The 22,242-nt window shown below is 35.0% G+C and overlaps 1 protein-coding gene and 1 non-coding gene across 3 annotated transcripts; one reads left to right on the forward strand and one right to left on the reverse strand.

The window, feature by feature from the left end:
- Positions 1–3,998: 3,998 nt before the first annotated feature.
- Positions 3,999–4,071, reverse strand: TRNAR-CCU. The gene has a single exon. It is a non-coding gene; the product is annotated as a tRNA-Arg (tRNA).
- Positions 4,072–4,164: 93 nt separating this feature from the next.
- On the forward strand, positions 4,165–21,054 carry LOC115987744 (methionine aminopeptidase 1A-like). 2 transcript variants are annotated; one of them, XM_031111335.1, is made up of 16 exons: positions 4,165–4,523; positions 5,295–5,345; positions 6,545–6,730; positions 8,015–8,090; positions 8,364–8,411; positions 8,529–8,573; positions 9,274–9,373; positions 18,310–18,361; positions 18,455–18,496; positions 18,946–19,007; positions 19,093–19,191; positions 19,531–19,604; positions 19,697–19,766; positions 19,975–20,040; positions 20,131–20,219; positions 20,641–21,054. In XM_031111335.1, the coding sequence occupies exons 1-16, from the start codon at positions 4,450–4,452 to the stop codon at positions 20,716–20,718; spliced, it is 1,212 nt and encodes a 403-aa protein (XP_030967195.1). In that variant the 5' UTR covers positions 4,165–4,449; the 3' UTR covers positions 20,719–21,054. The 2 variants fall into 2 exon arrangements, with proteins under 2 accessions (XP_030967195.1, XP_030967196.1); XM_031111336.1 differs by lacking the exon at positions 20,641–21,054 and having other exon boundaries at positions 19,697–19,795.
- The last annotated feature ends 1,188 nt before the right edge of the window (positions 21,055–22,242 follow it).

Consider the following 22,242-nt stretch of genomic DNA (forward strand, 5'->3'; position numbering starts at 1 on the left):
CTATCCCGCTTCTCCTATCATTTATTTAGTACTATTTTGGTCATTAATGTTAACATAACTTGGAGAAATTACATATTATAATGTTTTATTTTTTGGCATTTGTTAACTTAAAATTAATTTGGAAGAGTAAGATGGAGTAGAAGGATTAGTTTGATATGCTCATGCATTCTCTCTACATTTTTTCTCTCTTAACACTTTCATTCTTTTGGATCAAGACAGTGGAGGTCCTGCAGGTCTGTACCCACCTCTCCTATCATTTATTTAGTATTATTTTTGGTCATTAATTTTAACTTAACTTGGTGAAATTACAGATTACAATGTCTTATTTTTTGTCAGCTGTTAACTTAAAATTAATTTGGAAGAGCAAGATGGAATTGAAGGATCAGTTTGATGCTCATGCATTCTCTCTACACATTTTCTCTCTAACACTTCATTCTTTTGGGGAAATGAGTAACAAAATTGGACAGAGAAAAATATTCGGATCGACTAAAAAAACAGTTTTTCATGGAAATGAGAGGGTGTTGTTTAGTAATTTTTCATTCTTGTACAACTGCCACTGTCCTTAAAAATTCCAATCACCTAAAATTATAGTCATTAATATCAACATCAGTTATTTTACCTTTACATATACATAAAACTATTAGGTTGCTTATGAGAAACCGATTCTTAGTCATACATATTTAAATTTAATATTGAAACAACTGAAATTACAATCATTAATATCCACATCAGTTATTTTACTATTCATGAGAGTAAGGGAAGACATAGCAATGCTATGGACACATGTTAATTTATTCGTTGGGCTCATCATTCGCTGATCATTGGCATGAATGGAATGTGTGGTTGCTAATGAAAACACAATAATATTGATTAAGACATGGCTAGGTTGACACTTTAGAATTATGCAACACAAATCAAAGCAAATGGCTAGACTGCCTGTTTTTGTAGTATACGGTAGAAGAACTGTAAATCTTGGTACTTAGATTTGATGGCCGTTGATATGAAACTCTATCACACATTAGATTTGATGGCCATTGATATGAAACTCTATCTCACACACACCTGCCTTCATTTAATGTACATTAGGGGAATTAGAAAATTTGTGCATATAATTAATAAAGGGCCATATAAATTACAATGTAGATATCATTTTTTGAATGTGTCTAGGCCTAGAGAATGAACAATCTGTAAACTTAAAAGGGTATTGAAAATGGATTTTTTGAATCAAAGACCAAAAGAATATGAACTTCTCTAACTACTATTATGGACTGGCCAACATAGAAGGGGACAAAATGTAAAATATGGACTAGTAATTGAATTGTTATGTGAATCAAATGATGAGGGAATATAACTACTATTATCAATTCTAAATCAATCATAAATCCTGCAATATATTGGTGATACATATAATGCGGCTTGAGTTGTAATAACATAACAAATATTAATTATAATAAGACTATCCTAAAAAAGATTATCATGCGCAACGCATAGGTCCGCGACCAGTTATATATAAAAGCTAAATTTTTATGAGAAGTAAAATAAGTGTAATGAGATGTGTTTGTGACAAATCTTATGATCCAACACTAGCATTTCATGGACTATTTGTTCATGATACAGTTTTTTTAAAATCTATTGCTAATTATAACTTTTCCAAACAATCAATTTTCAAATGGCTGAAGAATGAGTTATACAAAATAAACATTATCATGGTGATGATCTAATTTTTTTTTGGTTAAATTCATTATATATTGGATTTAATATTCATGTAGATGTATGAAGGTGTCTTTTTGAAAATTCAAATCCTTACATGGTAATGCAAAGCAAGCATACCTCTTTTTTTTTTCTTTTTCTTTTTTTAAATAAAGAAAACTAGGTGACAATGTTGATGCAAATGAGTTATAAATTCTTGTGATCATGCCCAAGAATTATCGTGAGCAATGGTACTATTTTAGATGGAAATCCCTCTCCAAGCATTTTTCTATATCATTGTACCTATGATAATATGGGTTGTAAAATAAAACAAACCGATCATGAACAATTCGGGCTTGACTCGATAAAAAGCTTGTTTATGTATATATATTTTGTTTATAAATAAGTCAAACTTGAGCCTTAGTTTTAGGCTCGTTTAATAAACAAGTTGAGCCTAAGCTAAAAAATTTGTTCACGAACAAGCTTGTGAGCTATAAGGCTTGATACAAAACAATTCAAGTATAGACTCATTTATAAGTTTATGTGTATTAACTAAATATACTCATTACACATATCTTATTAATAACATTGCTAACATGGCACCCCTATTCATTACTTTAATTTTTTTCCTTTCCTCTAAACTGACCAAGAACCATTTTAGACTTTAGTTACATTTAAAAATAAATTAATTAATTAAGTGGGTGAAATATGATTCTTCCCCATCAATCATGTAATGTAAAGTTGTGAAAAATGCCAGTATTTTCCCCTTCATAATAGTTACAAACAAGTATTTTTTTTTTTTTTTAATTTTTCACCATCTAACATGAATGTAAAAATTGTATTTTGAACAATTGCGTGTTGAAGTTGTAGACAAGGAAGGATGAATGAATGAATTTAATTATGTAAATTTTTAATTTGAATAATGGCTAATCATAAGTAGGACTAGACACATGATAAAATGAGTAAAATATTTTCTTTTCTTTTTTTTCTTCTTAATCTTAGAGATTTAAGCATTTGATGATGTAATTTTCTTAAATCCTAAGCTCAAAAGCATGACCTGAGCTCAAGTTTGAACTTAATATTAAGCTTGAGCTTGGCTTGACTAATTATCAAGCCAAGCCAAGCCAAGCCAAGCTCAAACTTTTTGGCTTTCCCACGAACTTAAGTTCAAACATGATTTTTAGGCTCGTCACAAGCTCAAGCCAAGCTGGAGCTTTTGACTTTTCCTAATAAGCCAAACTTGAACATGCACTATTTGACAAAACTCGGCTCGTTTATAACCCTAGATGCTTAAGACAACTTTATACATTCTATCTTCCCTTGATCAATGGTATTGCCACAGTCTTATATATATCTATTGTGGGTGGTGGAAACCTTTAATGGAGGATGTAGCAGGATAGTACCATGATTGCATATGTTAGGTTTGACACTGGCTAATCCACCAGATTAAGTTTGACACCTACACAAGTCTGGCACCAGCATGATTTGTTTGAAAAAAAATGGAGCTTTCCTAAAGGTTGATTGATGGGTCATGGGTACTCTTTAAACACTCCCTAGGTTGTGTTCAGAATTTACAATGTAAGAGCAACCACATCAGTGGTTGCAAAAATTTGCAAAATACAAAAAGTATTCAATTTTGCATATTTTAACCCAAAAAACACCTACATCAATACTTGGAAAAATGCGCAAATATACAAAATTACTTTGCAAATGAACAGTAATCGTGCATATATGCACGGTTACTATTTATGTGCAAATGATTTTTTTTTTTCTCTCTCCCCGTCAGGTTGCTCTCTCATCTGTCTTCTTCTCACAACAAATAAAGAAAAAGGTGGGTGGGGCCATGTGGGTAGTGGTTTGTTTGATATAATAAAAAATTAAAGAAAGATTATTATTTAAATAAAATAGATGATAGAATAAATAAATTGATGTGAGTGTTTTGTAAAAAAGTGAGAATGTAAAGTAAAAAAAGTATGTTTTTTTTTTTACAAAATAGACAAGAATTTTGCACAGACTGATGCGATTGCTCTAATAAAATTATATTAGATTTGATTTTTTGAGTAGTCAAACACAACAGAGTGTGAAAATACTAATTTTGTGGTTTTCCAAAGAACAAAAAAGTAATGCAATTATTATTATCATTATTATTTTGTGAGAATAAAAAAGTAATGCAATTAGATTGTCTTCTTCTTCTCTTATTACTCAAAAAAGAAAAGAAAAAAAATGAAAAGAAAAGAAAAGAGGCAGTGTATTCAGCATCAAATAAAAAGGTAAAAATGAAAATAGAAAAAGGGGGGATTAGTAAATTACGCGCCAGGTAGGGGTCGAACCTACGACTTTCTGCTTAGGAAACAGACGCTCTATCCACTGAGCTACAGGCGCTCGTTGATATCTCTCTCTCGCTTACAATATATACATATACAAACACTTCACAAAAAATAAAATCATAATCACCAAAAACAAGACCCACCTCCTTTCCCTCCGTGTCCAATTTCTCTTTCTCTGCAACCCAAGCTCTCTCTCTCTCTTTCTCAGAAAAGCTTAAAAAAGCTCTTTTGACCGTTTTGTCGTCATCACATCAGACGGTCCCCTGTACTTCTCCTCCAATCATATTCTGATTCTATTAATCACTTTCAGTCATCATCGTCATCATCATCAAGTGACAGTAGTATTTTCTGTATTTTGACCACACTAATACTTTGTTTTGCACACAAATAAAAATTAAAACAACAACAGCAAATTAACAAAACCGTGAAAACGATGTCCGGTGGTTCCGATGTGGCCGATACCACTTCCCTATCCTGCGCTCGCTGTGGCAAACCTGCTCGCCTCCAGTACGTATCTGCAATTTTCACTCGTTCTTTTTAATTATTATTATTATATATCAAAGACTATTTTGGTTTTATCAAATTTATTAATGAATGCAAAGAACTTGAGAATTTAAGCTATTTGTATGGTGATTTTGGAACTTAGGGATAGGTGGTATTAGGGGAATAGGGGCTGCCAGTTTTGCATTTTATAATGATAAATTTTATGTTCGGCCGGCCGCGGTTGTAAGTGCCCGCCCGGTGATTAAATGAAGCCGGCATTACTCGTTACGTAAGCACATTCTTTCGAGCCTTGTAGCTCAATTGGCACCACCTCAAATGGAGACGTCTAGTGTTCAAATTGCCCTCCACCAACTACTTTGGTCCCTAAAAGTTTTTTTTAGTCTCTAAACTTTAGAAGGATCTATTTTTAATCCTTAAGCTTTGTAAAAGAATTTTTTTTTAATAGTTTAGAGACAAAAATAGGGATGAAAAAACTTTTTTCAATAGTTTAGGGATGAAGAAAGATATTTTTTAAAGTTCTGAGGACAGAAAGTAAAACATTTTCAATAGTTCAAGGACGAAAGACGAACTTTTGGTGAAGTTTAGGGACCAAAAAATAGTATTTTACCCTTGGAAAAATGATTTTTGGCTCAACTTTCATCTGTTTTAAAGGTTGAGGTTTTGATTTTGTTTGTTGTGTCAGATAAATCTTCCATGTGATTTTGACTAGAAATGGAATTTGTTTAAGACTCTTATGCCCTGCCGTTTGCGATTGACATTTGTTTTTGCTTATAGGTGTCCCAAATGCGTGGAATTAAAGCTCCCTCGTGAAGGCGCTGCTTTCTGGTGTGTAATCTTTTCCTGCTTTTGTTTTACTTGTATGAACACTTTTATGCAATATGTGCTTGGAATGGTATTTCTTTTTTTCTTTTTTTTTTCAGTTTTGATTTATTGGGATAAATGATATTCATGTTCATGCCCTTGGGCTATTGCTGTCCCTTGGTTTCGGTGAATAATGCTCATACTGTCACAAATACTGTTTTCTTCAGTATTAATATTTTTCTTTGAAAGCAAGCATTTAGGGTTGTCTTTGACTGTAAATTCTGATTTCTTGAATCAAGTGTTTTATGGATATTTTATTTGTGAAAAATTGTGAGTAGAACTTGCCAAATGTAGCACACAGTAGTAGAAAGTAGATGAGATTGAGACTTTGTAGGAAATATGAACTTCATAGTATTATGGGAACTTCATACTTCTTAGGTTTGGAACAAGTCATCAAATAATTTGCATATCTGTATGCGTCCAAGGCCGTATTGATCATTTGAAAATAATGGGTTATCATTATATCTGAGTTGATTTTTAGTTGCAAAATCCTGGCAGAGAATTGCATTATGGAAGGCTAATTATTTTGTTTATTTAAACTTGGTTGCAGTACATGCAGGCTGACTCTACAAGTTATACAGTTTATTCATTCAAACATCGCATTATTTTATTGTGCCTGAAGGGATCCATTATTTGACATGTTCTGTGTCTCCTAGAAAATTTTATCATGGCATCTGGATATCTGATTGAGACTAACTTGTCCAGTTGCATTAATTGTAGGGGGGTTTGAAATGAGCTGTCAAGTTCTATGACACTCCATGTAAAACTTTCAAATATTACATTCAAATGTTATGCATGGGATATGCCAACTTGGTCCATGATACTGGGTTGTGGAGATTATGCATGAATTAAGCATGTTGAGTTAGAATGCAGATAGCAAGAGGTGTCTTGTCTTGGTGGTAATATACAACCATCATTGAACATATTTTGATGCCAAAGAATTTATATGCTGACACTGTTGGCTCTTAGTTTCATTTCATATACTTGTATGTATTAATATTGGACACAAGGAGAAAGGCTTCTCATCAACTTCTTTTGATATAATTTGCACATTGGCCCTTTGACATCAACTAAAATGGTGCATATTCCTTTAAATTTGGACCAAATATGCTTTTTTGTTTTGTGTTGTTGTTGTTCTCATATTCTGGTTTATTTCTTATCAGCACTCAAGATTGTTTCAAGGCTTCTTGGAGCTCTCATAAAGCAGTGCATTTGAAGGCAAAGCTATCCTCACTTGGGACAGGTACTCCGCATGAACAAAATTCAGACTTACATAATGAAGGTTGGCTATATTGCTTGAAGAAAGGACAGGCTCGAACTCCAAAACTTCCCCATTTTGATTGGACAGGGTATTTCTCAAGGATTATGTCTGCCTCATATTCTACATACCCTTCTGTTTATTCATCAGGCATTTATGTCTGATAATTCTGATGCTACATTTAAGTTGGATAGGGATTTTTAGGTTTCAACACTGCCTTTCCAATTTCCTCGTTCATTTAATCTCCTCTTCTTCTCTTTTAGATTTTTTTTTTTAGGGTTTTGGGTTGGGGGGGGGGGTGATTATTCGATTATACAAATCTTCAAGGCTGTGATACCAGATAGAGTATTGTTAGCTGGTGATATTTGACTGAAGCATCTGTTTGGTTCTAAGTAGTCTTAGATATATATAAAATTTCCTAGATTTATTTGTAAATATTAGGACTTATATCTACCAATTACCTGAATAATGGTTACTAAGGAAAAAAATTTAGAAACTTCCACCATTATGTGACATAGAGAGAAGATGGAAAAGTCTGCCAGCAGTAGATTATCAAAATTTTGAATAGGCGAAATCAGCTAGCAGCTAATCTTTTTTAAGGGAAGTGTTCTTTATTGGAATTTAGTGAGCTTTTTACCCTTTAATCTTTTATGATTGTAATTTTTTTTCCTAGCTTCTTGCACCTCCTTGATATATGTTAAAGTATGCTTCACACCATAATTTCTTGTTATTGTCAAAGCATCTTGAAGGTGAAGGACATTAATAAAGTAGCCCTTTACATGGGTGGTGGTTATGGAAAAGATTCTTACTATGGAAAATTTGAAGAAGAGAAGTATTTGTATTGCAGAATGGTGTTCTACATGCAAAAACAGTGGGGAAATCTACGGATCACTTTCTTCTCCTCTGTGCTTATGCATAAAGTTTATGGTCCTTGGTGTTTTGTTTGTTTGGCATCACATGGTGGTGCCTAAGTGAGTGGTGGACTTGCTGGCGTGTTGGAAGGGGTTTTTGGTGGTCATAATTCTGCAGAAGTGCAGATATATGGGGTGCTATCCCACTTTGTATTATGTAGACTATTTGGAGAACAGATTTAATGTACTTTTGAAGGGTTAGAGCATTCAATTGTGGAGTTGAAATGGTTTTTCTTGCACTCCTTGTATGATTGGATGACACTTTGAGCAGTCATTCTTTTTCTTCACTTGAGGAGTTTCTTGACATATGTAACTTTAGATGATTTTTGTAGCATCCCTAGTACACTTCCTGTTTACACGGGGAGCAAGTTTGTTTGTTTTTTTTTGTTTTTTTAAGTATTTCATTACCTATCCCAAAAAAAAAAAAAAAAAAAAAATCATATCTGTGGTCTCTTACTGTGCAGGGAACTAAGGCCATATGCTATTTCTAGAAGACGTGCTGTACCTGCTCATATTGAGCTTCCTGACTGGGCAGCTGATGTGAGTTTTTTTCTTTTTACATGTTGAGTATCATTTTTAACACTCATATGCATGTCTTTTTCTTCTCACTAGAGGATTTTTTGTCCACAAATATGGATTCACTCAATATTTTAGATGGACTTTGTCCTTGCTGATTTGATTGTAGTTCAGCAATTGCTGAATCTGGATTTTGTCTTTTCTAGCCTGAGTGCTGTGGGCACTGTCCACACCCACACTCTTTATATTGAGTCAAATGTGGTTTTCATGCAGCTTTTCTTGCCGTTTGACTTGTAGGGTATCCCAAAAACTGAGCCCAATAGTGATCTGCAGCATGTTGTTGAGGTACACTTGTACTTCCACTTTTTAGTGGAATTTAATGTGTAATAGAATTGGACCTTTTCTTTTGTTTTAGTTTACTTATTAATTCCTCTTCTATAATTGATGCATTTTGTTTTGAAGATCAAAACCCCAGATCAAATTGAGAGAATGAGAGAGGCTTGTCGAGTAAGTTCTGTTTGTAATTATCTTTTTTCTTATGACATCATTTTTTTAATGCATGCCAATATTGCATCATTGTCTCATCCTTGGTCTTCCTTATGGCATGCATCATTGTTGACAATATACACGTATAGGAGCACTGTGTGCTGCATGCATCCTAGAAGATGAATTTTGCATAATGATTTGAGCCTTCATTATTGTTAAAATTTTATAATTTTGTTTAGTGCTTTATACAACAACCAAGTTTGGTTTAGTCCTTTGGGTCGACCTATGGATTTTTAACAGATTAGTCAGGGTTGGCAATATATATTCTTTCTACCATTCTATTTTATTCAAAGTCATACTCTCTATTACTTCCTTAATTGACATGTCCTTTTTTTCCTACTACAAATGTTATTTTTGGTCTTCCTCACCTTTTGTCACAGCCTTACATGAGCCTTTTGTTTTTCCTCATGCAAATTAATCTGTAAGCATACCAAACTAATTGTGTAATGCTCTTTAAAGATCCTATATCAATAACACTTTAATTATTTTCTAAGCAAATAAGGATTCCATTTTACTTCATGTAGTTGTCTCTATTTTTTATTATATTTTGTATACTGAACTTGGGCATGTTTGAGCACGATTTGAAACCTTCGCTGGTTTATTAAGCCCTGTTCATTCAGATAGATTCTCAGTTTTGTCGTTTAACAATCATCATCCTTAGATTGGAAGGGAAGTTTTGGATGCGGCTGCTCGTGTGATACAGCCTGGTGTGACAACTGATGAGATTGACAGAGTGGTTCATGATGCAACTATTGCAGCTGGTATGAGCTTTTTCATTCTTTAGAATATGTTAGTACTTTTATTTTTTCCATTTTTGAACCCTTGAATCAAAATTTCCTTTTAAGCATGCAATATTATGATTGATTAGATTATTTTAGCAATGATATGTCTCTCGAGGGGTACTTTCAGATATGATCTTAAGGGTTGTCATTATTTTTGTATAATTTACCTTTGTTTATGTTGTATTTTAAATTTGTTTTTTGAAGAGTGAAACTGAGTGGGGATTGATTTGTAAAGTCCTCCATCCTATATGACAAGGGTGTGGTGTTTCTATCTTTATCTTTTTGTTTGATTAGAGATTTTTTTTTGGTTTTGTGTTGGGGGGGGGGGGGGGGGGGAGGTGTTGGGGGATAAATAAGAAAAGCTTTATTAGAAAAATAAAAATGAAAATAAATTATGTAGCGTTCTTTGTACGCGAGCAGTGTACTTGGACGCCTACAAGAGCATCACCTAAAAGAACAAGCATCTAAAAACTTAAACAAATTAGCCCCAGAATGGCTATTCCAAAATTGCCACTAACGGAGAACAAATTGAGAAAATGTCTTTCTGTGTTTGTGGTGGGCTTAGGGTTAGGAGAACTTGTGATCTAGATTTAGAATTGTTTAAGAAGGATTATGGGATTGTAAAGGGATTGCATACCTGTGAACAAGAAATTGGAGAAAGAAGAGAGCCTATATGCTCAAAACACTCAATTTTTTATTAATCAACTCTACATCCTTCATGTACATTGAGCACAATATATATACTCTTTCTTGTACTAGTAGTATTAGGACTCCTACGAGTACTAGTAGTAAACTAACCTATTTGAATTAAACCGAAGCCCATACATAAATACCCATAAACTATATAATCAGTGTTGTTAAAAGTGCTCTGAAGTGCAAAGCGCAGAGCGCACAGGCCTTGGGGCTTTTTCCCTCTAAAGTGAGGCACCCTCACAAAAGTTAAGGCGCACTTTTTAGAGCTTTTTTTTTTTTGGATAGATAATCAGAAATCTATTATAAATGAGACAAAAATAAAAAGTACAAGAAGTTCATGATGATGAACAACAAGAAGTAAACGAAACAATCAGCACAGCAAATAGAGGGTAGTCAGGAAATTAAGCTAAGAGAAGACATTAACTCAGAGAGAGAAGAACAATTAGTAAAACCCCAACAATGAGACCACTCCAAAATACTACGTAGGCATAAAACCTTTAACTAATCCAACATCTTCTCCTTGTCCTCAAAGGAACGACGATTTCGTTCCAACCACACAATTTGCATTAAGCACCTGGGAACCAAATTCCAAATGTCTAAATTATGCTTCCCAAGCCACTGATGCCAACAAGATAATAAACCCACAACTAATCCTAGCATAACCCAATGAATACCAAAAGCCTGAATCACAATCCACATTAGAGCTTTTTTTATTAAATGCAACGCTTTTTTGAGCTTTTTGTAATTTTTTTTTCAAAAAAATCCTAATTTGATTTTTAGCCATTGATTTATTATATAAAAACTAATAGTGTGGTGTGCTACTATAAACCTAAGCCTACCTCTTTAGTTATTTTTAGATCTTTTGGACCACAACCACACAAACAAACACTCAAGTCAGACAATTATGATGGTCCCTTGCTTAATGAGGATGATGATTATGTAGATTAGGAATGCATTGCATATTTGCATTGATTTTGTTAGGCAAAGGCAACATTACTTAACATTCTAGTACTTTTTAGCCATTGCCTTTTTGGTTCTATACTTCTATTTTGATTCAATGATTTTTTGTAATCATGGCCATCAAATATCATGTTTGCATATATTTTGTTAAGCACAAGAGAATTATATAAATGTTATATAAATTATATAAAATGTTTTTATCATAATTTATATGATTAATTGATCACTTGATTGTTGTATTGACCATTGATAAATTTTTTTTTTTAAATTTACACTTCACATCGATCAAGCGTGTGCTTGCACTTTGCGCTTAGGCTCCAGGTGGCCTTTGTGCTTAAATGCGGTGCGCTTAGCGCTTTTAACAACACTGTATATAATGCTTATTAATAAAACAAAACCAATGGCCCATACCCAACAATTGTAAAATTACTAAATACCCTCGACTCTAGAATAACCAAATAAAATATAAAAACCTTAATTAACTAGGATGGACACTTATTCTTGGGCTTTGCCTTAGCCTTAGGCCTCCTAAGAGAATATTCTTTCTTTAACAATGCTATGGTTGCACCATCACCACCCAGTCATACAAGGTGCACAGCAAGAAAAGTGCCCCTTTCAGCAAGCCAGCATGTCTACCACCCTCCCAGGCATGGTCCAAAGTAGGCCAAAGAGACAAAACACCAAGGACCAAAGCTGGGAAGTAAACTCACAGTGAAGGAGCAAATGATCCACTAACAACACTTTTCTTGCACAAAATTTTCTACTACAAAGATTATCCATTTTAAAATTCTACCCTTTGCAGCTGTCCATTTAAAGAAAGCAACTTTAGGAGGAATGTTTACTCTCAACACACTCTTCCACGTGAAGGACATGGGCTGCCTTGAGGAAGACAATTGTAATAAGACCACCTCAAAAATCTTGCTCTTTGATGGAAGCCAACCTATCCTATCAATTCCACCACCACCAATCTTGCAAGAATAAATACAAGCAAAAAAAGAATGCAAAGTCTCCAACTCCCATTCCTGAAAGGGCCTAAGGAATGTGACATCACAAAGCAAATCACCATTGCCCCCTGCATAAGGTCCCTTACTGATGCCTCTTATGAATATGTCTCCATTGGCTTACACCATAAGATTCTTTAATCGTCTAGGACACCCAATTTCCCAAATCAGTACCATGCTTGGTGTGAACCACTGTTCTCCAAAAGGACTACTTTTGCATAACATCTCTCCAAAACCATTTACCAAATAACACCTTATCAAAGAGCATAAGATTCCTCACTCCCAAACCCCCAGATTGCATTGGTTCACACACCGTCTTCCAATCAACCAAAGAATTTTGAACTTATCCCCAAGGCTACCCATATAAAATCCCTTTGCAACTTCTCCATAAGATTTTCCAAACTAGCAAGAATCGGAAATAGGGATAAAAAATACATAGGCATTCTTGGGAGAGTACTCTTAATTAGTGCAACTCACCAAGAGGCGTAGGAAAATGTGGGAGGAGCTGACAGGACTGATTAGTTGGTGGGACGTGCCATGGTGTCTAGGAGGTGATTTCAATATAATCTGTTTTCCTTCAGAAAGATTAGGGCTTGCAAGTCATCTTAGGCTATGTATGGATTTTCTGATTTTATCTCTCTTCATGGGCTGATGGATATACCTATGAAAGGTCTTTATACTTGGTCCAATACTTCCTCCACTTCTAGATTAGATCGGTCTCTTTTTTCTCTGCTCTTGGCGGATCACTTCACTCTATTTTCACAAAAAATGTCGTCTGGAGTACTTTCAGACCACTACCCAATTCTATTGGGGGGAGGGAGTCATCGGAGAGGTAGAACACCTTTTCATTTTGAAAATATGTGGTTGAGGGTTGAAAATTTTGTTGATAAAGTGAAAGCTTGGTGGTAATCCTATTTGTTCCAAGGAAATCCTAGTTTTATACTAGCTAAGAAATTGGCAACTTTGAAGTTGGATCTAAAAAAATGGAATGAAGTAGAATTTGGCAATGCCACTTTTAAGAAACAGCAGCTTTGGAACAAATTGAATGATTTGGATGTTAGAGAGGAGAATCATCCTTTAACAGCTGAGGAAAAGATAGAACAAGTTAATCTTCGTACTGATATTGAAAAGCTCACCCTTTTTGAATAGATTAGTTGAAGGTAGAAGTCTAAGGTGCTTCACTTGAGGGAGGGGGATGCAAATACCAAATTTTTTCATAGAATGGTTAATTCTAATAGAAGAAATAACAGTATTGAGAGCCTTATGGTTGATGGAATCTTGTCTTCTAATCAAGGTATGATTGTTGATTGTATTACTCAATTCTTTATGAATTTATACTCTTGAGCAGCAAATTGTTCGACCTTTCCCAGAAGTCTTGGTATTTCCAAGATATCCGGTGATAATGCAAATTGGCATGATAGACCCTTTGAGGAGGCAGAAATCTTTGATGTCATACAGAATTTAGTTGATGATAAATCGCTTGGACCGGATGGGTTTCCAATGGCTTTCTTCCAAGCTTGTTGGGGAATTCTCAAACCTGATCTTATGGCTGTATTTCATCATTTTTTTGTTAAAGGTTAGTTTGAGAAAAGTTTGAATGCAACTTTCATCACTCTCATCCCTAAAAAAAAATGCAGCAATTGAAGTTAAGGATTTTCGACCTATTAGTTTTGTTGGGGGGGTTTATAAGATCATTGCTAAGGTCTTAGCAACTAGACTTCACATGGTTATGGGAGATATAGTTTCATCTTCACAAAATGCTTTTGTGAGGAACAGTCAGATTCTTGACCTTGTGCTTATTACTAATGAGTGCCTTGACAGTAGAGTGAAATCTGGTTTGCCAGGCTACTTTGCAAATTGGATGTGGAGAAAGCTTTTGATCATGTAAACTGGGAATTTCTTATGTAGTTACTAGAACGGGGTGAGTTCTCTGCTAAATGGAGGCGGTGGATTTTCTTTTGTGTATCTACAATTCACTTCTCTATTCTGATAAATGGCTCTCCTTGTGGGTTTTTTGAGAGTTCTAGGGGGTTGAGACAAGGTGACCCATTGTCCCCTTTGCTGTTTGTTTTGGTTATGGAAGCCCTTGGGAGGATGTTGGATAAAGCTGTCCGTGATGGTCACATGTTAGGCTTTGGTGTGGGTCGTTTAGAGGGAAGATCTTTGGCAATGTCTCATCTCCTCTTTGCAGACAACACTTTAATTTTTGTTATGCTGATCTGGATCAGGTTTTTTTTCTCCATATGATCCTCATTTGGTTTGAGGCGGTTTCTTGTTAAAGATAAATTTGGGCAAGTCAGAGTTGGTTCTTGTTGGTATGGTGCATAATTTTGACTTACTATTTTCTGTCCTTGGCTATAAACAAGGTACTCTTCCTATAAAATATTTGGGTCTTCCCTTGGGTGCTAAATTCCAGGATAAGACAATATGGAATCCAATTCTGGAGAAGATAGAAAGAAGATTAGTAGGGTGAAAACGTTTGTACCTATCCAAGGGAGGTAGAGTTACTTTAATTAAAAGCACTCTATCTAATTTACCCACGTATTTTCTATCTTTATTTCCTATTCCTGCTGTTGTGGCTAACTGAATTGAGAAACTTCAGAAGAATTTCTTATGGGGTGGCATTGGTGATGAATCAAAATTCCATTTGGTTAATTGGGCTACTGTCTACAGTCCCATTGCTTCGAGAGGTTTGGGGATAAGGAAGGTAAGACTTTTTAATGAAGCTTTGCTTGGGAAGTGGCTGTGGAGATTTGGGATGGAGAGGGCTGCCCTTTGGAGGCAAGTGACAGCGGTGAAATATGGCTGTGAATGGGGTGGTTGGTGTACTAGACCTATTAATGGCCCATATGCTGTTAGCTTGTGGAAAACTATTAGTCGAGGATGGCCTTCTTTTTCTCGCCACATTCTATATGATATTGGGGATGGGTCTAGGGTGAAATTTTGGCGAGACCGTTGGTGTGGCGAAACATCTCTTGCAGTTAGCTATCCTAAATTGTTTCGATTTTGCCGAGGTCAGGAGGTTAGTGTGGCTGAGATTATGAAGTTTGATAATGGAACCCTATTTTGGGATGTCAGTTTCTTTAGGGGTGTGCATGCTCGAGAATTAGAGGTGCTAGCTGGTTTCATGGATACCATATATGGTGCTTCGGTGAGAGGGTTTGGGGAGGATAAGATGTGCTGGAAATTGGATAGAGAGAACAGCTTCATGATTAAGGATAATTATAGTCTCTTAGTGGGCTCTAATGACTATTCCTTTTCTTGGAAAAGCATTTGGAAACAAAATATTCCTTCTCGAGTAGCTTTCTTTGTTTGGATTGCTGCTTTAGGAAAATGCTTAGCGATTGACAATCTACGGAAAAGGAAGGTTTGGATATTGGATTGGTGCAACATGTGCAAGTGTAATGGTTATTTTTTTTTGGCATGATAAGTGGGCTAATGTTGTTCCCCTCAAAATTCTTTATTCTCAGTTATTTTTGTGTTCAGCTAATAAGGAGGCTTGTATTTTTGAGGTGTTAAGCCCTCCTGTGGGTGATAATGACAGAGTGTGGAGTTTAAGTTTTCACAGGGACTTCAATGATTGGGAGTTGGCGGCTTCCTACTCCTTTCTTCATTTCATCCAAACTTGAATTCCTAGGGGAGGAGGGTGTGATAGGCTTTGTTGGGATCTTAATGGCAGTAGGAAGTTTGATACTCGATCCTTTTATCATAAGATTTGAAATGTAGCTCCTTTCACTTTCCCTTGGAAAGGAATTTGGAAAGTTAAGTTTCTTAAAAGGGTGGTTTTTTTTATGTGGATAGCAGCCCATGGTCAGATTCTAACTTTGGATAACCTTATGCTTCGTGGTCATCCTTTGGCGAATCGTTATTGTTTGTGTTGTTGTAATGCAAAATCTGTGGATTACCTGTTACTTTGTTGTCCGATAGCTCATTCTTTTTGGATGTATATGCTTCAGTTGTTTGGGATGGAATGGGTCATGTCGGGTTCAGTTGTGAACTTATTATTTTGCTGGTATCATTAGCTTGGGAAACATAGTTCAGATATTTGGGATTTGGTTCCAAGATGTTTAATGTGGACTATTTGGACTGAACGGAATCGTCGGTCTTTTGAGGATGAGGAGAAAACGGTGGTTCAGTTATTAGAGGATTGCCAGCGGACCCTCTTTGATTGGTCTCATTGTTGGCACTATTTGGATTGTTCTACCCTTTTGGATTTTCTTTCCTCTATTAGTATAGATTAGTGGCTGTTTTTGTTTTTTGTTTCTTTCTTCCTTTGTTCACTACCATGAACTTTGTATGCTTTTTTGCTTTTCTTTTTTTAATAATATTCTCTTCTTACTTATCAAAAAAAAAAAGTGTAATGGTTAATTGGTTGATCATCTTTTTCTTAATTGTCCGGTTGCAATGGATTTGTGGGCTATGGTGTTTGGAGTTAGTTGGGTTATGCCACAATCTAGAATGGGGCTTATAGCATGATGGCAAGGCAGTTGTGGTCGTCGTCGAAATGGGTATATACGGTTGATGGTTCCCCATTGCTTATTGTGGTGCCTTTGGAGGGAGAGAAATAGTCGGTGCTTTGAAGATAAGGAGAGATCTATATCTGACTTGAAACTATTTTTCTTTAAAACTTTAATGGATTGATTGGCTGCATTGCGGAAGCAATCATTTTTATCTTTTCTTGATTTCTTAGATTCTTGTAATTTTTGTTTTTGATTGTTTCAACCTTTGTACACTCCCTGTGTACTAGGATGTTCCCCTTTTTTTGACATCAATAAACTTATTACTTATCAAAAAAAAAATTTAGTGCAACTCACCCACCCTTTGCTAAATAAGTCTTTTCCTACCCTCCTTTCCACCTTCTCCAACAACAGGTGCCAGATTGCTTTTGACTTAAATGATTATATCTTTGCCCCCAATGGTAACCCCAAATACTTAATGGGCAGAGTAGAAAATTTTCAACCTAATAAAGCAGCCAAGGACTCCACCTTAGCAGCCTCCCCTATTGGAACCATCTAAGATCAGATACAGCTTCAAAACACAGTAATACACACTTAAAATAGCAGAGCTGTTCAGATCAGTTTCACAGAAAATCAAAGTATCATCTGCAAATAAAAGACGAGAAACTATTGCAGAAATAGAAAGAACATAGGTGTAAAAATGTTGGCAGAAAGTAAATAAAAAAATAAAATAAAATAAAAAAGCCAAATGGCTTTAGCCTAATGGTATTGCATCCATTCCTCTAATAACATGAGTGGGTCCAATACATGGTAGCAGTACAACTACAACAACGAAGCTTTAGTCCCAAATTTTTGGGGTCAGATATGAATCCTCAATAAAGTACTTGCCACATGTATTCTTTTCCTCCATTGGATTCTATTTGAAGTCATACTCTTTGTTACTTCCTTAATTGATATGTCCTTTTTTATTACTTCCACTAACGTTATATTTGATCTTCCTCTACCTTTCTTTTTTTTTTCTTTTTTTTTTCCGCTCTCTTAACTTGGTTCAACTCACTCTTTAAGTTTGAATTTGTAAAAACATGTGTGCATGTAATTTGCGGACCAAACTTGATTCAGCTGCAGGGCTTATATTGGCATTATGCTAACCTGGATTTGATCAGCTTTTGATTGGTTTTACTTTCTTATTTGATCTTTTAATTGTAGTAAATCAGAAAAGTGTTCATTCACTGTTTCCTGGTCTGACCAGCATGTTGGTCTGATGTCCATTTCTGGTTACTGTGATTTTTATGGGGGCAATGACACAGGCTTGCATCCGTCATCAGATTGAATTGAATGATATGTCAATACCTTTGATATATGTTTGGCAATGCTGCCTGCTTTTTGCCCTCTTGTAAGATGGCTAATGCTTCTACTAATCTTGTGAGTTTTCATCATTGTATTAAATGCTGGAGTCCAAATTGGTTTTGTGAGTTCATTCTTCAATTACATCAGTAGAGCCACTCATGTAGACTACCAAAATTTTGTGGGTGATAGTTTGTCCGAATGCTTTGATTACTAGGGTTATAATCTGCCATGCAGAGTGGCATGTTGTTTCTTGTTTGTAACTGTTGGGCTGTGCCTGTGGTAATCTAGTGAGACACATGTAATTGAACTCATGGTGATCTGGCAACTTTTTTACGTGCCTCTGAGGGTAATTGTCTTTGTATGGTTTTTTGAAGTTCTAGATATGGCAATGTGAATTTTTTAAATATAATTAGTAAATGCTCTGCTAAATTATTCTTGAAATTTTACTTTACTGCAGGAGGATATCCTTCTCCTCTCAATTATCATTTCTTCCCAAAGTCTTGCTGCACGTAGGTACTTCTTTGTGTACTCTCTTATGAAGATTCTTGGGATTCTATGGTATTGATCGAGGAAATCTACTTCAATTTGTCTATTTGTTGCAGGTCAGTTAATGAAGTAATTTGCCATGGAATTCCAGATGCGAGGTATGTGTGTATCAATCAGGTCAAATTAGTATTTTTTAGTCCTGAGTGAATTCCTATGCTTTTTCATGTCTCACTTCTTTGACTCTCTCTGCAATCAATTTTTTTGAAACAATAAACATCTAATGATCCTGTAATTATCCAAAAGTATGTTATAGTTTTGGGTTATGTTGTAATTATTCTTTTTTTATGGCTCATTGGTTAATTTCTTACAGACTGACATGTATTGCTTTTAGTTACAAGTGAGTACTTAGGATTTCATGTCTGGACATTTGTGGTATAAGTCATGCCATATTTTTGTTATATATAGAGTGATTCTAAGTGGGTAGCAGAACTGTGCTTTTTTGTATACTTTCCTTTTGTGAGCTTTTGTAGTCGGCTCTGTATTTCTCATTGTCTAAGTGTATTCTAAAGAAAAGTTTCCTAAGCAGATTCTGTTTTATTTCCTACAGGAAATTAGAGGATGGTGATATTGTAAATGTTGATATATCTGTGTACTATAAAGGTGTCCATGGTACGAAACATCATACCCCTTTGAAATTAATTCAAATATTGCCAAAGAAGCTCTGTATTTGACTGATTGGTGACTCTTTATGCAGGTGATCTCAATGAAACGTATTTTGTGGGTAATGTTGATGAAGAGTCTCGACGGCTGGTTCAATGTACTTATGAAAGCTTGGAGAAAGCAATAGCTATTGGTATATTCAAATTATATACTTATGGACCTGGCTTTTAAAAAAAAAAAAAATGATAGACTTGATCACTGTAAAATTTGGCTGAGTGATGTCAGCTGGGAAGAAAGTGCATGGGATAATTCTAATTCTTTTATGGAGGGGATAATGGAAATTGACCTTGTTCTGGATATGTCTAGTATGCAAAAGCTTATAGGGAATACCAAGATGTTTGTAGAGATCTACCTGTTTGATCTGGATTTGCCGAATTTATTGTTTAATACCAATTCAGCAAAGACTTTCAGTCTTTTATGTTGTATTAGAACTTAAAATCTGATTTATGTTTTTTTTTTTGGTTAAATTCAGTGAAACCTGGGGTGCGATTCCGTGAAATTGGGGAAGTTATTAATCGTCATACTACAATGTCGGGGTTCTCAGTGGTATTGTCTGGTCTGCAATTGTAAGATTTTCCTTTCTATTAAAATGACTTATGGTATTTAATAATTTCTTACTCTTTCTGCTCTATGACTAGGTAAAATCATATTGCGGTCATGGTATTGGAGAGCTTTATCATTGTGCACCAGATATTCTCCATTATGGAAGTATCCTAAATTATTTTTTGCTGAAGGAAGTATCCCAAATTAAGCAGGCTTTTAAGCTCACTATTTTCTATATCAGTTAGATACTTTCAATTTCATGGGAAACTAAACAATAAAGTGTCATGAACTCTCTTTATAATACTGTGACAACAAAGAATTCTATTGCTTCTTTCTTGCGTCATTTATGCATTGGTGACCTTAACCCAAGCAGGAAATAAAGCAGTTGGTGTAATGAAGGCTGGGCAGACCTTTACAATTGAACCAATGATCAATACTGGTATTTTGAAAATTTGTTAAATTTGTGGGTATAATAGTTGAAAATTGATGCTTTATTTGCTAGCTACATTTAAAGAAATGTTTTGAATAGGGGTTTGGCATGATCGGATGTGGCCTGATGGATGGACTGCTGTCACTGCTGATGGCAAACGCAGTGCTCAGTTTGAGCACACTCTTCTGGTACATATGCATTTTTTACTTCTTTCATCATTGTTTTTTACTTTTATTTGGCGGTGGTAATGGTGATTCTTTTCTGATTTTTGTATAAGAATATAATTCAAAAAAATTAAAATAAAATAAAACTATTGCCAGCATCTGTGGAATTTCAAGCTTGTGTTCTTAAGGACCGACACTTATAGATCCCCTTAGTGCAATCATTTTGTCACCGTTGGAAGAAAATATGTATTGCTGCTTTAAGGTTTATGTGATTTTTGTCCAATTGATGGGATAAGTATGTCCATGACTGATGCAAATACTGGGAAAACTAGCTTGCAATGTTTTGGTGTTTTGACTGATTATTTGATGTTAGTTCCAACGGAGTTCCCAGACTGCCTAACGGACTCTTGACACCTTTTTATTTTCTTCCCATATGAACATTTAGGTGACACAGACTGGAGTTGAGGTTCTTACAGGGCGGCTGCCTTCCTCCCCAAATGTGTTTCCTTGGCTAAATGCGTAATAATTGTCAACTATCAGCAATTGTCTGTATGGTGAACCTGCATCCACCAATATCATGCCATCAGTGAACAATCACTGATTATTGATTGATGGTTTTCTAGATTCCTACCATTTCCTTTTCTGTTGGATGCGAATGTGTTATTGGAAGTGTGCTTTGGTGTTTCACACCTTTTAAACAATCTTGTACTTTTTTTTTTTTTTTTTTAAAATATTTTTTGTAGTTGCTAACTGGTGTTTGTCTTGGACCCCAGTAAGTTATTCGAATAAACATTTTTAATTTTTGGATAAATTGGGAAAAAAATTGTTTAGATTTTATGTTATTGCTTATGTTTTTACTTGTTTAGTGCATAAATGATTGTTGATTAAAGATATGTTAAAATATCAATGGGACCTGAAGTTTGAACATGGATAAAAAAGAGACTACCTTCAAACCAACAAGGATCTGAAGGTCAATCTAATGCTCAACCATTTTGCCCTTCTAGCCTTAAAACTTTAGGTTTAGGTATTTTAAGGGAATTTTTAGAGAGTTTTGGTAAGACTTAATTTTATCCCCCTTGGATGTTGAAAATGGGAGTTTTTATAGGGGAAATTGGTATCTAGGGTTTGATGACACATTTAGGCAACCAGTTGGTCAGGTTGGTTACCCTAGCATCTCATCAAAATGGAAATTGAGTGATTTTAGGCTTTTTGTCTAAAGAGTGCGCATGTCACATATTGGGTGCGTACGCATCGTATATCCCGTATACGCACTCTTTGTTAGCCTTGGCCATATTAGGTCAAATTGTCTTTTAGGCTTTAGGCTTTAGGCTTCTTACCTATTTAATAATTGGGCTTGCGCTTGGACTGTATTGGGTCATGTTTAAGCTTGTCATTCTCATTAGGTTCCACACACAATGTTGTTCATTCTGGTAGCGATTTGATTTATTGTTATTGGAAATGGGGGGCTTGGATATAGGTCAAAACGAAATAGGATGTCTATAGTATCTATCAAATCTAATTTTCAGTCATGGATGATTATATGTTCTAGTATCTAGAGTTACAAGTAGAAATGGCCTAAAGTTCCTCATCATCAACAATGAAATCGAAGAAGGGTCACATACAAAAAAATATTGTCTATAAAGAAGTTTTCACAGGTGCTACTTAATCCTTGATACAACAAATAATAGAATTCCTACTCTTAAGTCTATCCCACTTCTCCTATCGTTTATTTAGTACTATTTTGGTCATTAATGTTAACATAACTTGGAGAAATTACATATTATAATGTTTTATTTTTTTAGGCGTTTGTTAACTTAAAATTAATTTGGAAGAGTGAGATGGAGTAGAAGGATTAGTTTGATATGCTCATGCATTCTCTCTACATTTTTTCTCTCTTAACACTTCATTCTTTTGGATCAAGACAGTGGAGGTCCTGCAGGTCTGTACCCACCTCTCCTATCATTTATTTAGTATTATTTTGGTCATTAATTTTAACTTAACTTGGTGAAATTACAGGTTATAATGTCTTATTTTTTGGCAGTTGTTA

The sequence above is a fragment of the Quercus lobata genome, chromosome 4, assembly GCF_001633185.2.
Source record: "Quercus lobata isolate SW786 chromosome 4, ValleyOak3.0 Primary Assembly, whole genome shotgun sequence".
In the NCBI taxonomy this organism is placed as follows: Eukaryota; Viridiplantae; Streptophyta; class Magnoliopsida; order Fagales; family Fagaceae; genus Quercus; species Quercus lobata.

Excerpts from the sequence above, each read along its gene's own strand:
- LOC115987744 (XM_031111335.1), top strand. The coding sequence starts at position 4,450 with ATGTCCGGTGGTTCCGATGTGGCCGATACCACTTCCCTATCCTGCGCT. Across the intron at positions 4,524-5,294 it reads GGCAAACCTGCTCGCCTCCA|GTGTCCCAAATGCGTGGAAT; the intron begins GTACGTATCTGC and ends TTTTGCTTATAG. Across the intron at positions 19,605-19,696 it reads CAATGTCGGGGTTCTCAGTG|GTAAAATCATATTGCGGTCA; the intron begins GTATTGTCTGGT and ends CTCTATGACTAG.